The sequence below is a fragment of the Formica exsecta genome, unplaced genomic scaffold, assembly GCF_003651465.1.
Source record: "Formica exsecta isolate Colony F162 unplaced genomic scaffold, ASM365146v1 scaffold80, whole genome shotgun sequence".
NCBI classification, from domain to species: Eukaryota; Metazoa; Arthropoda; class Insecta; order Hymenoptera; family Formicidae; genus Formica; species Formica exsecta.
The window spans coordinates 1,550,620-1,562,751 of record NW_021853570.1 but is presented as its reverse complement, the minus strand read 5'-3'; the positions used below and the strand labels follow the sequence as shown (position 1 = coordinate 1,562,751).

The 12,132-nt window shown below is 35.8% G+C and overlaps 3 protein-coding genes across 3 annotated transcripts in view; all 3 read left to right on the top strand.

Moving 5' to 3' along the window:
- Nucleotides 1-5,874, top strand: part of LOC115244163 — a 38,817-nt gene extending 32,943 nt beyond the window's left edge. The window contains exons 43-50 of the mRNA XM_029821594.1: nt 1-333; nt 575-764; nt 1,464-2,165; nt 2,473-2,658; nt 2,907-3,410; nt 3,863-3,960; nt 4,045-4,186; nt 4,308-5,874. The exon at nt 1-333 is cut by the window's left edge and continues 2,529 nt beyond it. Coding sequence (XP_029677454.1) covers nt 1-333; nt 575-764; nt 1,464-2,165; nt 2,473-2,658; nt 2,907-3,410; nt 3,863-3,960; nt 4,045-4,186; nt 4,308-4,420 — 2,268 coding nt within the window. The 3' untranslated portion in view covers nt 4,421-5,874. The remainder of the gene's footprint in view (nt 334-574; nt 765-1,463; nt 2,166-2,472; nt 2,659-2,906; nt 3,411-3,862; nt 3,961-4,044; nt 4,187-4,307) is intronic.
- Nucleotides 5,875-6,946: 1,072 nt separating this feature from the next.
- Nucleotides 6,947-9,494, top strand: LOC115244161 (the record flags this gene model as incomplete). The annotated part of the gene is made up of 3 exons (XM_029821592.1): nt 6,947-7,188; nt 7,268-7,449; nt 8,641-9,494. Coding segments are annotated over 3 exons (528 nt in total), but the record flags the coding sequence as incomplete, so codon positions are not given.
- The window catches only part of LOC115244162 (titin-like), a 90,151-nt gene continuing 87,311 nt past the window's right edge, over nt 9,293-12,132 (top strand). Inside the window, 1 exon segment of the mRNA XM_029821593.1 lies at nt 9,293-9,773. Within this exon segment, the coding sequence (XP_029677453.1) occupies nt 9,635-9,773 (139 nt within the window). The 5' untranslated portion in view covers nt 9,293-9,634.

The following is a 12,132-nucleotide window of genomic DNA, read 5'->3' as shown; positions in this document are numbered from 1 at the left end:
GAAAGCGGTTACATGGCGGACACGGACGAGCCATTTCAGCAGAAGGCTTCATCTACGACAACTACGACGCAAAAATCTTTTGGTAAACGCGATGGTTCTTCGACGATGATTCACACAGAGAGTCATACCATGAGCACGGAAAGCAAGATGAAATCCTTCGAAAGCTACAGCTACGAAACTGATCACTTACGAAAAGAAGAGTCTTCTTTCGTTTCATCACCTGTTTGTAGCACGCAAACACCTCCTAAAGTTGTTCAACAGCAACGCAGCTCTCTCGAGAAGAGTTATTCCTCGACGACTAGCAGCGGTTTACGCAGTTTCGAATCCTTGAAGGTTCGAGATTTTCGAGATGCGTGTGTCATTTTGAATGCTGTTATTTTTTATGCTTGCCTAGAAAGTTAAAACATAACAAATAGAGCGATAAATTGTTATGGAATATTTTGTAGCCGTAGATTTTAATATGTGTGCACATTAATAACTCGGAATGTGTCCGTAAAAATTGTGTATGCCATTTAATGTTTCTCGCAGCGTTACTTGCAGAAATTAAGTCTCTCAATGAAATAATATTTAATAGGAAACTGGGCATTCCATGGATCAATCGCATAGAAAATTGGAACCAGTGGAAAAGATTTTGCCAATCTCTCCGAGTCCTTCGAAGTTCGTAAAGGGCGATTTCCGCGAGAGCGACTATGAAAGCGACTACGATCGCAAAACACCGCCGTGTCGTGCGAGCAGCTCTACGAAACTTAATGTCATTGATTCAGGTATTACGCTACTACTTCTTACTAAACTTGACGTTCGAATTGAAATGTCTAGTACTGCGAGATTTTAGTACTTGTGTAAGTTTTGGTATTTACATTATTTTATTACATTAATTTGAAAGAAATATAAATATTTAACATATTGGTTTTTATAGAGTATGTGTATATCTATATTAATAACTGCATTATTAATTTTGTGCATTTTTGAAGAGAAAATAACTGAAAATAGCTAATTTAATTTTTCCAGATAATAATGTTATAGTTCTTTTGATAAGCATTACAAGTTCTCTTATCTTTATTGCTTGCATGTTTTTCTTTTTTCTTTAGTGTTCCTTTGTGAAACAATTATTAAATTTTCATCTTCAACCATCGCATTTATTTCTGCATAATATCGATCAGCTTTCTATAAATATGCCTTCCACTTTTGCTTCATAACCGGTTTCATCATCGTGAGGTCGAGAAAATTCCGAGATGTCGTCGATATCTAATTGATGGACGTAATGTTCAGTACATATCTTCGAAATTCATCGAATTTTGACTACTCGGTCTTAACGAGATCCGTGAAACCGGAAGCTGCTCCACTCTATTAGTATAGAAATATATGTGCTCTTCTAAGATGTGCTATCTCTTCTCGTTGCGCTCTTTTCTCGAATATTTGTCGGAACTTGTTTCGAACTTTCTTGGACAAACTTTTCCATATAGGAAAGCCAGCGAAGCTGAACAAGTATCATATGGTAGTGGCAGCATCAACAAAGCCGAAGACGGTTCTCTTACCCGGCTCTCCGCCAGAAATCGCGTACGCGCCACCGCAGCAACCGCAACAACAATTTTACGAGGCGCGTGCAAGCGCACCGTTTACAAACGCGGTGGGTACGGAAACCAAGAAAACGGTGAGGATGGACGAGTCGACGGAGAACGCCAGGAGAATCGTCACCGTTGAGCAAACGAGCCGCGTCATCAAATTTGGCGACACCGCGCCGGTCCAGAAGCAGCAAACGCATTATCGCGTGCCTGTACCGAAAAAATTTGTGCAGGGACAATTTCGTGAGTCCGATTACGAGAGCGACGTAGACGCTGGCAGAATTCGGCCGAAGTGGACTCCGGCTGACAGTGACACGGAGGAGCCGTATTACCGAAAGGTTCAACCGCCCGCGGCGAAGAGCTCGAGATCGAGCACTCCGGTTAAGCAGACGCACGTCGTGTCACCGATAGAGTTTGACACCGGTCCTCCAACGACGTCGTTGACCTCGCAGATCCGCAGAGAGGACATAGACGGAACGGTCGGCCATCAGAGATACCAGCAGCAACAAACAGCTTCCGAAAAGAGAGACAGCATCCTGCAGCCCGGCTCGCCACCCGAATACGGATTTATTTCGAGGAGCGACGTGAAAAAAGCTGCGGATCGTAAGAGAAATATTAATATGCCATGTAATGCTTTCACGTAGACAATCATAGAAACGCTGATGGTAGAAGTATATTTTTGATTCTCGACAATAGTGTGGATATAATTACACATAGATTCTTACAATTATCACTTTACATCTTTATTTGGCTTTAATTACTGTTTATTTGGTCGATTTTCTCCTTTTTTGTGATATTTTCGTTCTACATGTTATTTTTCACTTTATTAAACGCACGATTTCTCTTTCGTCTATATGCAAAAGGTGAATAAATATTTTCTCCGTAATACAAAGCTCTGAAACGTTCGCAGACATCGCGTCACGTCACATGAGTGATATGACAAGCAGCTTCAAATCGAAAACCGAGAAATTCGTGAGTGATATCCAATCGGACTTGAGGCAGAGCAAACCGATTTTGAAGCATCCTGTCGATTCAAGGACGACGGATAGTGACGAGCCGAGAACTTATAGAGAAGAATCGCGAGTCTCCGAACACGGTAATATAATAATATTACCTTATTTTAATCTAAAAGGCAAATATATATAGTTTTCTTCTTAACTGCTCATATTATATGCAGTTGATGTAAAAGTATAATATACATACATATTTACACCTAATACATAATTTTAAAACATAGCAATAAGACATTCCGTCTGCGATCTAATGGCGCGCATATTGCATGAATAGATTTATAAATATATTACATTTGAAGTAATAAGCATCGTAATGCATTGGCGCAAACAGGAACAAAACAAATCGATCCGGACACTGGGCTCATATATTTCAAGTATGACTTTGGTTATGAATTCGGTATCATTTTGCCCGGCGAGGGTAAGAAGACGGTTGAAAGCAGTCAGAAGAGCATTCAAGGACAGAGACGCGCCAGCGACATAGATGTACCTATAGTTCACGAATTTACCGAAAAGAAAGCGAATGGCTTTGCGAAGAAGGGTACGTTCTTGAATCGCCAGAGCAAGCCGGGAAACAAATTCGGCAAGACTGTCAAGTGGGAGCCGACGTCGGAAAGTGAGTTTTCCGAAGCCGAGGACACGAGACATCTCAATAAAAAGCAATTGGGCGTGGAAAGCTCGATGATGGCGCCTCCGAGTCTCATCATACCCAGCTCCGTATCACCGTCAAGATGGGATCGCATTACGCCTAGCCCGCTTTCTCTTAGTCCAAGTTTGCCGAGCCTATCTCCCAGACATAGTAGCGCTACTGGACCACCTAGCAATGTGGACTCTGCAGGTATAAGCCTGCCATCGCGAGAACATATGTTGTTGCCTTTATTAATTGTTTTCAGCACTTTTCATCTCGCTTGGATCGTTCGCTGTACTATTTCTTTCTCTATCATTTCTCTCGCTGATTCTGGATTGCGATAACTTCTATCGGAACTCTTATGCTCTTGCTTTCCTGACTGCACTCGGATTCTTCTCGAAACTCTCTTACAATTACTATCACAAAATGCAATTTAGGAAGTGTGATGAAAGAAAAGAAATGATCTAATTTAACATTGATTGCGATTGAGACGCTTCTTATTTCCGTGCATGTTAATCGATCATATTTTTAGTCTCTAACAATTGGCTCTAACAAACTCACGATGTTATACCGGATCCTGTACGAATCATATTGCTCTAAACCTGATTGTCATATATTGTTCGTTATTATATTTTTTTGTTAAATTTTATCAAACATCGTAGGTTCACCGTGGCCGACTAGCAATGGTGTATCATCGACCAAAGAAGTGATTCAGCCTTATCTCGACATATTACCGAAAAAGGCTCCCACATTCATCACGGTAATGTTAACAGTTTTTTGATAATTCTCAGAAATAATTTTTTTTATTAACATCGAAAAAGAATTTCTTATAATTATATTTCAGCCACTGAAGGATATTGCAGTAGTTGAACCGCAACCTAATATTCTATGGTCAAAGGATCGTAAGATCGTCGAAAATTCTACGAGTCATGAAATTCAATACAGAAACGGCGTTTGCCGTCTTACCGTAATGAAAACTTTTCCCGGTACGATATAAGAGTGATTATACTTCGTACTTATCTTTCCTCCATAATTTTTTAATAGTCATTACGTTAATTTATTTATTTTTACATTTTATTTGGATAAAATTGTTATTTTTTTACATAGAGGATGCTGGGACTTATGCATGCACGGCGACGAACAGTCTAGGTTCCACCGTAACTTCCGCCCATTTGGAGGTGCCAGGTAACAGACGATCTATATATGCCCCTATTTCGTAAAGATCTGATTAGGAAGGGATCGAACGAGAAGATCGAACGGGATAAAATATAAAGATGGTGGAAAAATCAATCCTTAACTTTGATGTGTGTTGGTTTCGGATTTGCGCATCGTACCATATTTAATTATTATCTATCCAGTTCGCAGGCTAATGTGGTGGAGGAAATAACGACATACAATGCTCGGGATATTTCCTTTATGCGAGAAAAAAATCCTGTAAACGCTCGAAGATAAACGAATATTATAAATCGATGTCAAAGTGCTTTTTCTAGCTTGCTTCTTCTTAGAGATGAACGATGATTTATCGCGATATAAGAAAATACGAATAAGCGGTGTTATAGAGTGACAGGGCAAAAGCAAACTAGCTTTGTCTCAATGCGCATAATTATTTTGTTTTTATATAGTTGTACATACGTACGATTTAACGTTAAAACGCAGGAATTAGTTAATTAAATTAAAAAAAAAAAAAAAAAAAAAAAAAAAAAAAAAAAAAAAAATGAGAAGAAACAAGAATGCAAAAGCTAAGAAAAAAACTTCATTGAACAATATCATGCCATTGGACAAGTTAAGTAAAGCTTTTGATCCGCATATCTACATACGTTATTTCTTATTTATGCCTTATCTCTATTTCAATTATTTTTTTCTTTAATTAAAACATTATATTTTCGATTTTTTTTTCTACGCATACGTTGATTGTTTCTTGCCAGCGTTGTTACAGGCTAGAATCACGATACTCCTTTTTCAAAGCTAACTTTATCGAAGCTAGTAATGAAAAATAAAACGTCGAATAGACTAGAGGATAAAAAACAAGTTCATATTTTAATTCAAAGATTAATATTATTTCAAATCACTCTCTATTTATGCATTGTGATATACTCTATTGGAACTAGTCAAATTATTTAAAAAACAAATTAATAAGAATATATTGTTTATTTATAAGTATTGAATATATAAATGTAGTAGGAGTATCCGATCGTCCTAAACGGCTTCTTACTTTGTAGTTTTACACGTTTCCATATTAATTATCTATACTTAAAACGCGAGAAATTAACGTTTTACAGCTAGATGAAATATGGGAATCTACTATGGGACATGTACGGCTATGCTAAATCACCATGCTGTTAACTCCTTGCGTCGATAATTGACACGATAGAAATAAAATTCATGCATTTAGAGGTACAATCGACAATGATACAGTCACAAAAAACAATATTTCTTGAGGAATTTTGTAAAAGAGCAATATTCTATAAATTAATTAAGCGATTAGTTAATATTCAATCAATGGTAGAAGACACTTTCAAAATAAAATATTTTAATATATTTTTAATATCAGTAAGGAGTTAACTACTTATTAATATTGCTGTTCACACTCATGGTCATATGGATATTTATATACTATGTAAATAAAAAAATGTGTGCTTTCTCTACAATATAAACTTGGCTATTGGTTTATGGGTAATTATTTCATATTCTTGCCTATGTTCCATCTTCCTTTTCTATTGTGCCTTCGTAACTGTCTCTCGTTTGATATTCTTTAAAATATTGTGATGTGGCAGTATTATTGGTGAAAGGAAATCTAAAAACGTCTAATCATATATAAGGTAATTAATGCAATACAAAGATGAAAGAATATTATATGCTATTTGTCTATGCGAATAAATAACAAAAATCAGTATAATGAAAGTTCCTCATAAATTTTTAATATTAATCGTAAAAATTATGAAATGATTTTTTATTATTTTTTTAATAAAAAAAATTCTCTTTCATATAGCATTAGTAATATGACTGTTATTAATAGTTTAACCATCTCTCTCAATCTTTTATTACACACACACACACACACACTTTAATAATACTAGTCCACATCCTTTGATTTTGTTTTTACTTTTTATTGTTTTTTTTTTAAATTTTATTTAAGTATTACACACGCAATGTTATCAAGCGACTGGTTGCTTATCTCACAGGCGATCACGGGTTTCTTGACAAAAATTGATTTTCTTAACGAGATCTACTCTCTGAAATTTATCCCATAGGACCTGAAATACTCTGTATATATGCAGCTTTTTCAAAATTTAAGCGTTTAAAAAAGATTCTTATGATTTTCTAATTGCATCTTACATTTAAACTATATATATATTGTCTCGCCAATGTAATTTTTTAAGATAGTATTTTTATAACTTAAAACACTTATATTGTTTAAAGTTAGAAATTATTTTTTATTAAAACCAGAGGACGATTAAAACATTACATCATGTCCAGCACATAAACGATCGAGTTTCATATCGTGAGAATTTTTTTCGACAGTTTCTGGAAATTATAAAAAATGATTCATCTCTTGCATAAAAAACGGATGATCTGGTATGAAAATAGATGGTAAAATAATCTCGCGGAATGTGGAGGAAAATGTGAGTCGATGATCCAAAAATATACGAAAGAAAAACAAGCGATCTTATATAGATAGAGAAAGAGAGAGAGAGTGTATATGTATTAATCCATTTTCTTTATGATGCGGTTACGTAACTGTATAACGACAATCATTATATTTTTTCCAAAGCAGCATTACTTTCTTTACAGGCGCATTGTCATCAATATATGGTATTTATTGTGATCCGAACAAGGAATGCTTAATCGAACGATTTCCGCAGGATACACCAAAATATGTAGCTTTAAAAGATTTATTCCTATCGCAAGATAAAGACGTTACGTCTATTATAAATTGTAAACAACCGTACGAATCTTTTTATGATTTCGGATTGTCTACAGATTACAGGTAGTTGCATCGATCATTTAATATAATCCGTCAAATTAAATATCATTCATTATCAAACTATCGTTAAATTATGTAACAGTTTCATAGAAGGAAACAATCGCGAAAATGCGACGAGAAATTTCGATACAATAAAGGAGACAAATTACATTGGACATGAATTAGATAGCATCTACACGAAGAACAAGACTGACATTGATGATTTACGTTTGGATATCAAGTTCCCTTTGTATAATTGTGATGGAGTGTACAATGTGGAAAACGGTGAGTACTTGAAGTTAATAACTTTGATCTTGCGTGTATAAATTTATATTTAGGTAGAAAAAGAGATCACGAAAAAGAATATTTGATCAAGGCTATTTCTCTATTTAAGAAACTTCTCAGAGAACGAGCGTATATATACAACTTTCAAGTGAATCGCGTCGGTTCTTAATGACAATTTTGTTAACTGTGCTCCATCAAAATAGATTATAACAAGTCTATGAAGTAAAAAGATCGCATCGCTTTTAACGGTTTCGAAACATTCTTTCGTGTTCAGTATTTGAATCATAGAAATACGTAAAGACTTCTCTCATCATGTCGACCGAGATTATTTCACAAAATCTCAAAATAGATGCGTCGCTATGCGGCATCATGGACGAAACGTGGTGATTCACGCGTGACCCACCTTCTTGATGTGATGATCGTGCTGATGTTTCTGGCGCGCGAAGGTACTTCCTTCGTTGCACGCGTCATGACCGTTAACGTTCACTTTTTATTAATATTGACGACAACAGAAAGCTGATGTAGATTAATTGCAATGCGAAGTATATATTGCATGGAAAGATGATTATCGTTAATGGATATGAATTGGTCGAGTGCACCCGTCAGCAAATTTAGTTATCGGTATGCGTTTCGCTCCGATTCGTCAAAACGGTTAGGCAGGATCATTTTCATTGCTTACGAAAAACTACGATTATTTGGGAAAAGAAAGAATCTTTTTTTTTATCTAAGTGGATAAAACATTTAAACTATATTTATAGTTACAACGCAAAAATAGATGATCTCGATTAAATTTTACAATTAGTAGTAAAAAATGCTCCCTATATATAGTATCTCGAATGGTGTTAAAAGTATCTCGAAACATGCGAGTCGTTATTTATGTATTACGAGGCATCCCCCGCGTTGTTAGGCTCACTGATAGGCGTTTAGGCACACGCATTTAGAATGCGGTTTGTAGTAGCTGGGCGATGCATTCTCAGAGTCGCGATTAAGGGTTATTCACGCAGCTAAACTTGGTCGAGCTTACGCAAATGAAAATATATATTTCTTATTACCAAATTTCACTAAGGAAAAGAGAACAAACAGATTGAGGCTGATTGTGAAAATAGAGAGAAAAAAAAAGAGAGAGAAAGAAAAAAAATTGCAAGCCAACGCGTACATTGCAAATTAAAAGAAAGATCTGGATGTCTATAGATAAAGATTCGATAAAGAGAAGAAGCGATGAAGACACACGCGAAGAAGAAGAAGAAAGAAGAGCAAAGAAAGAAATGTACCTACGAGTGCGCATTCAAGCTTAAGAAGTGCTCGGCTTCACGGAGAGGAACGACGAAAGAGAGATGTAAGCACGGAGGGGGCAATAATGTGAAGATGCGTGGGCGGCTGTCAGTGAGCGCGAGAACGCTGCGTGAGACTTTTACCGCTCCTCCGATCAGCGATGTACAAACGGATTCTTTATAAAATGTATCTACAGCAAACAACATTTTGATTTTGTATTTAATATTCCTTTTGTGTGAACTAATCTTAAAGCCAGTCGTTATCAGAAAAATGTTAAAATCTTAATTTCTGGAATAAAAATATCTGTTATGTGTCACGCAAATATTTTTATGATGCGTTGCATGTTAGTATTCTTTTACTCATTCGTATTCTTAAATCGTGATGTATAAAAATTGTTGAAATCTTTTGCAATATGTCTAGCTAACTCTAGCACATATGCTATATTTCTCTTGTTCCTCAGCAGTAGGTATCCTCGGATGTCCCCACCCCAAACCATGTAACACCCTCTCCATCTCCTCGCGTTTTAGCCAAGCGTCAAGTCGTAACCCGTTCAATTCGCATTCGACCGACGTCTTGGTTTAAAGAATCACGGGGACAAGACTTTTGACGATGACTTGATTTCTGCCGACTGATTGAACTGAACCGCGGTTACCAGCAGAATACTGCGCGTATTGCGGGGCGAAAGAGATAAGTGCGAGTGATTTGCTCCAGTCCGTCGTTTGTGAGAGAGTTTGTTCGTTAAATCTCGGCGAGTGACAAAACGCGATATATTGAAAAAAAAAGAGAGGCAAAGAGAGAAATACATTATAAACGAAGATCTCTGTAGATTCTCCTAGATTATAGTTAGCAGTTCATTAAGCCACGATTCTGCCGTTCGAACGACTCGTGACTTTGTCGGATTTCTCGATCCAAGATGAAGCGACAACAGTCTCAAGAACAGCAAAAGCTACAACAGCAACAACAAATCATGCAGGAACAACAACAACAACAATACATCCAGCAACGGACGGAAAGACAAATCACGCGGCAACAGATCACCAGTCAGCAGAGAGGTCAGTCGCGATAATGTTTGATGATCATACTTTCGAACAACACGATCTATCGAACAGGAAGAGCTCAAGAAAGAAACACGTTATAAAATATTAAATATTTTATAATCGTGTGAATTTACGAAATTACATTTTATATATTGCAATTTTTAGGCTCACAAAAATTCTGATTCACAGATTAGCGGCATATATTTTTACGATTACTTTTTTTTTAATTTTTTATTGGGAAACAAGCGATGAAATTTTTATATACTTTTGGCGAGCATCCCATCAACGTATGCGTATTCTATTTCCGAGCAAGGAGCACCGTCCGTGCGAGAGCTCTAAAGATAGTTCTCCGCGCACTTCAACGTGACCGTCTCATAAAATTCTTTCACGCGCCCCCAAAGAAGGGTGACGTTGCGTTACGCGACCGCCATCAAAAGAAAACATACATAATATCTTGAGCGCAATTCATACAATTTTCTTCTGTTAACAATTTGTTTCGGAGTAATCCTCTAATTCTAATGAGTGAAAAATATTTCGTTATTATTTCGAAGACAATTAAAGGGAGCAGAATTTCTATATTTAGCTCGATATATTGCCAAGATTAATCTTATTATATTTTAAACATATAATATGCTTAATTATTGAAAAGAAGTAATATAAAATCTATAATCTTGTTTATATACTGATATCTGCTAAAATTTTATTCTCATTTTTTCTTAGGCATAAATTAATTTTTGATTATCCGATTAAAGTAATCAAAAATTATTATTTTGCAATTAAGAATCAACGATAGTATTATACTAATCATGCCGGTGAAAGTAATGTATTAGAAAATCTCTAAAGCTAATTGTAAAATTTTCTTCCGAAAGACATTTATTATGATCTTGTTGTAGTACAGGCATAGTGCCAAATTTTCTAAAAAGATCAAGATAAAAAGGTCGTTCAATTATGTGCTTGTTATGTAGTGAAAAAGAAACAAAACCATGAATTATATTCATCTATTAATATTTTCTTTGTGATTTTTCTCGATTCTAATCTATACTAATTTATCAAAACTTTTACGATAAATAGGTAAATGATTTCACACAGAAAATTTCAATTTTAGAGATTCTTACAGAAATCTGAGAAACGGCGTTTTGCGCATATTTCGTCTTACAAATAAATTTTTTGATATATACAAGATAGCGATTACAGATTTAGATTTCCGTTTTATCGGAGATAGTTTCGCTAGAGCACATTTGCCAACTGCGTTATACGTTAAAGAATGGAGAAAATGAACATGTTATTGTTGTTGGCTGCCTAATGACATAAACACTGACAAATTTATGAATCTTGTTTGCATCGATGTGCATCGAAATGTATAGGATTATATTTCAACGTGCGTAAAACTAAAAGACAATGAAGTACAGTAAGCGACTCCGTTACGCTAGTAGTGTTAAACTACCTTTCTTCATATACACAAAGAAAGATTAAATACATTTACGTGTGAGAAATTTCATTAAAAATATTTGCACAAATGATACTACTATGTGATATATATACAAATATATTGTTTCACATTTTAATTAATAAAAAAATATATAGATCCATAAATTAAATAGAATAAATATTGTAAAATGATCTCTTTTCGCACTCACATGTTTATTTCGTTATGCAAAAGATTTTCAAAAATTAGCTAATTTTTATATAATATTCGTCAGTTTTGCGAAACTTAGACATTTCGTCCGAAACAGCTGATCGCCGTGAACGTGTCTCAACGTCATCAGTTCAAACTGTGACGAATAACAAAATCTACAATCCATCAAAAAGATAATGACAGTAGGAAACGAGGAGAGGAGTAAAAAAAAATGGCGTTGAGAAGAGATAGGAAGGAGAGGAGAAAAGATAGTTATTTCAAGTTCAAAATTTTGACATGCGCAGATATATGAAACATATTAACGCTCGCGCAAAGTATATACGCGAGATGAAGAGGAGAGAGAGCGTTAGACTCGGATTTTATTTTGGTCAGTGACTGCTTTTGCGTAACGAGAAACGAGATTGGTCCGGGCACGGCATACAAGCATCGCGACGCCGCGCGTCGCGGCGCTCAGCGTCGAGCAAAGATAGTTGCGCCTAAAATGGCTCATGGTAACGTGATCCCCATCCGAATGCAAAAATACGATCCTGTGTTCGTAGCGTTAGAGTGTGCGTTACCTTACGTTTCGTTCGCCCTCTTCGCGGCTCCTTCGCGGCTTCCGCGGATCGCGGAGCGAACGATGCGTATAGCTGCACATAGCAAAAAATGATGAATTTTAATTATGAAGCAATTAATTCATTAGCCTAATAAATTAATTAAATTTAAACGTGAGTTGAAAAGACTCTACATATATATATA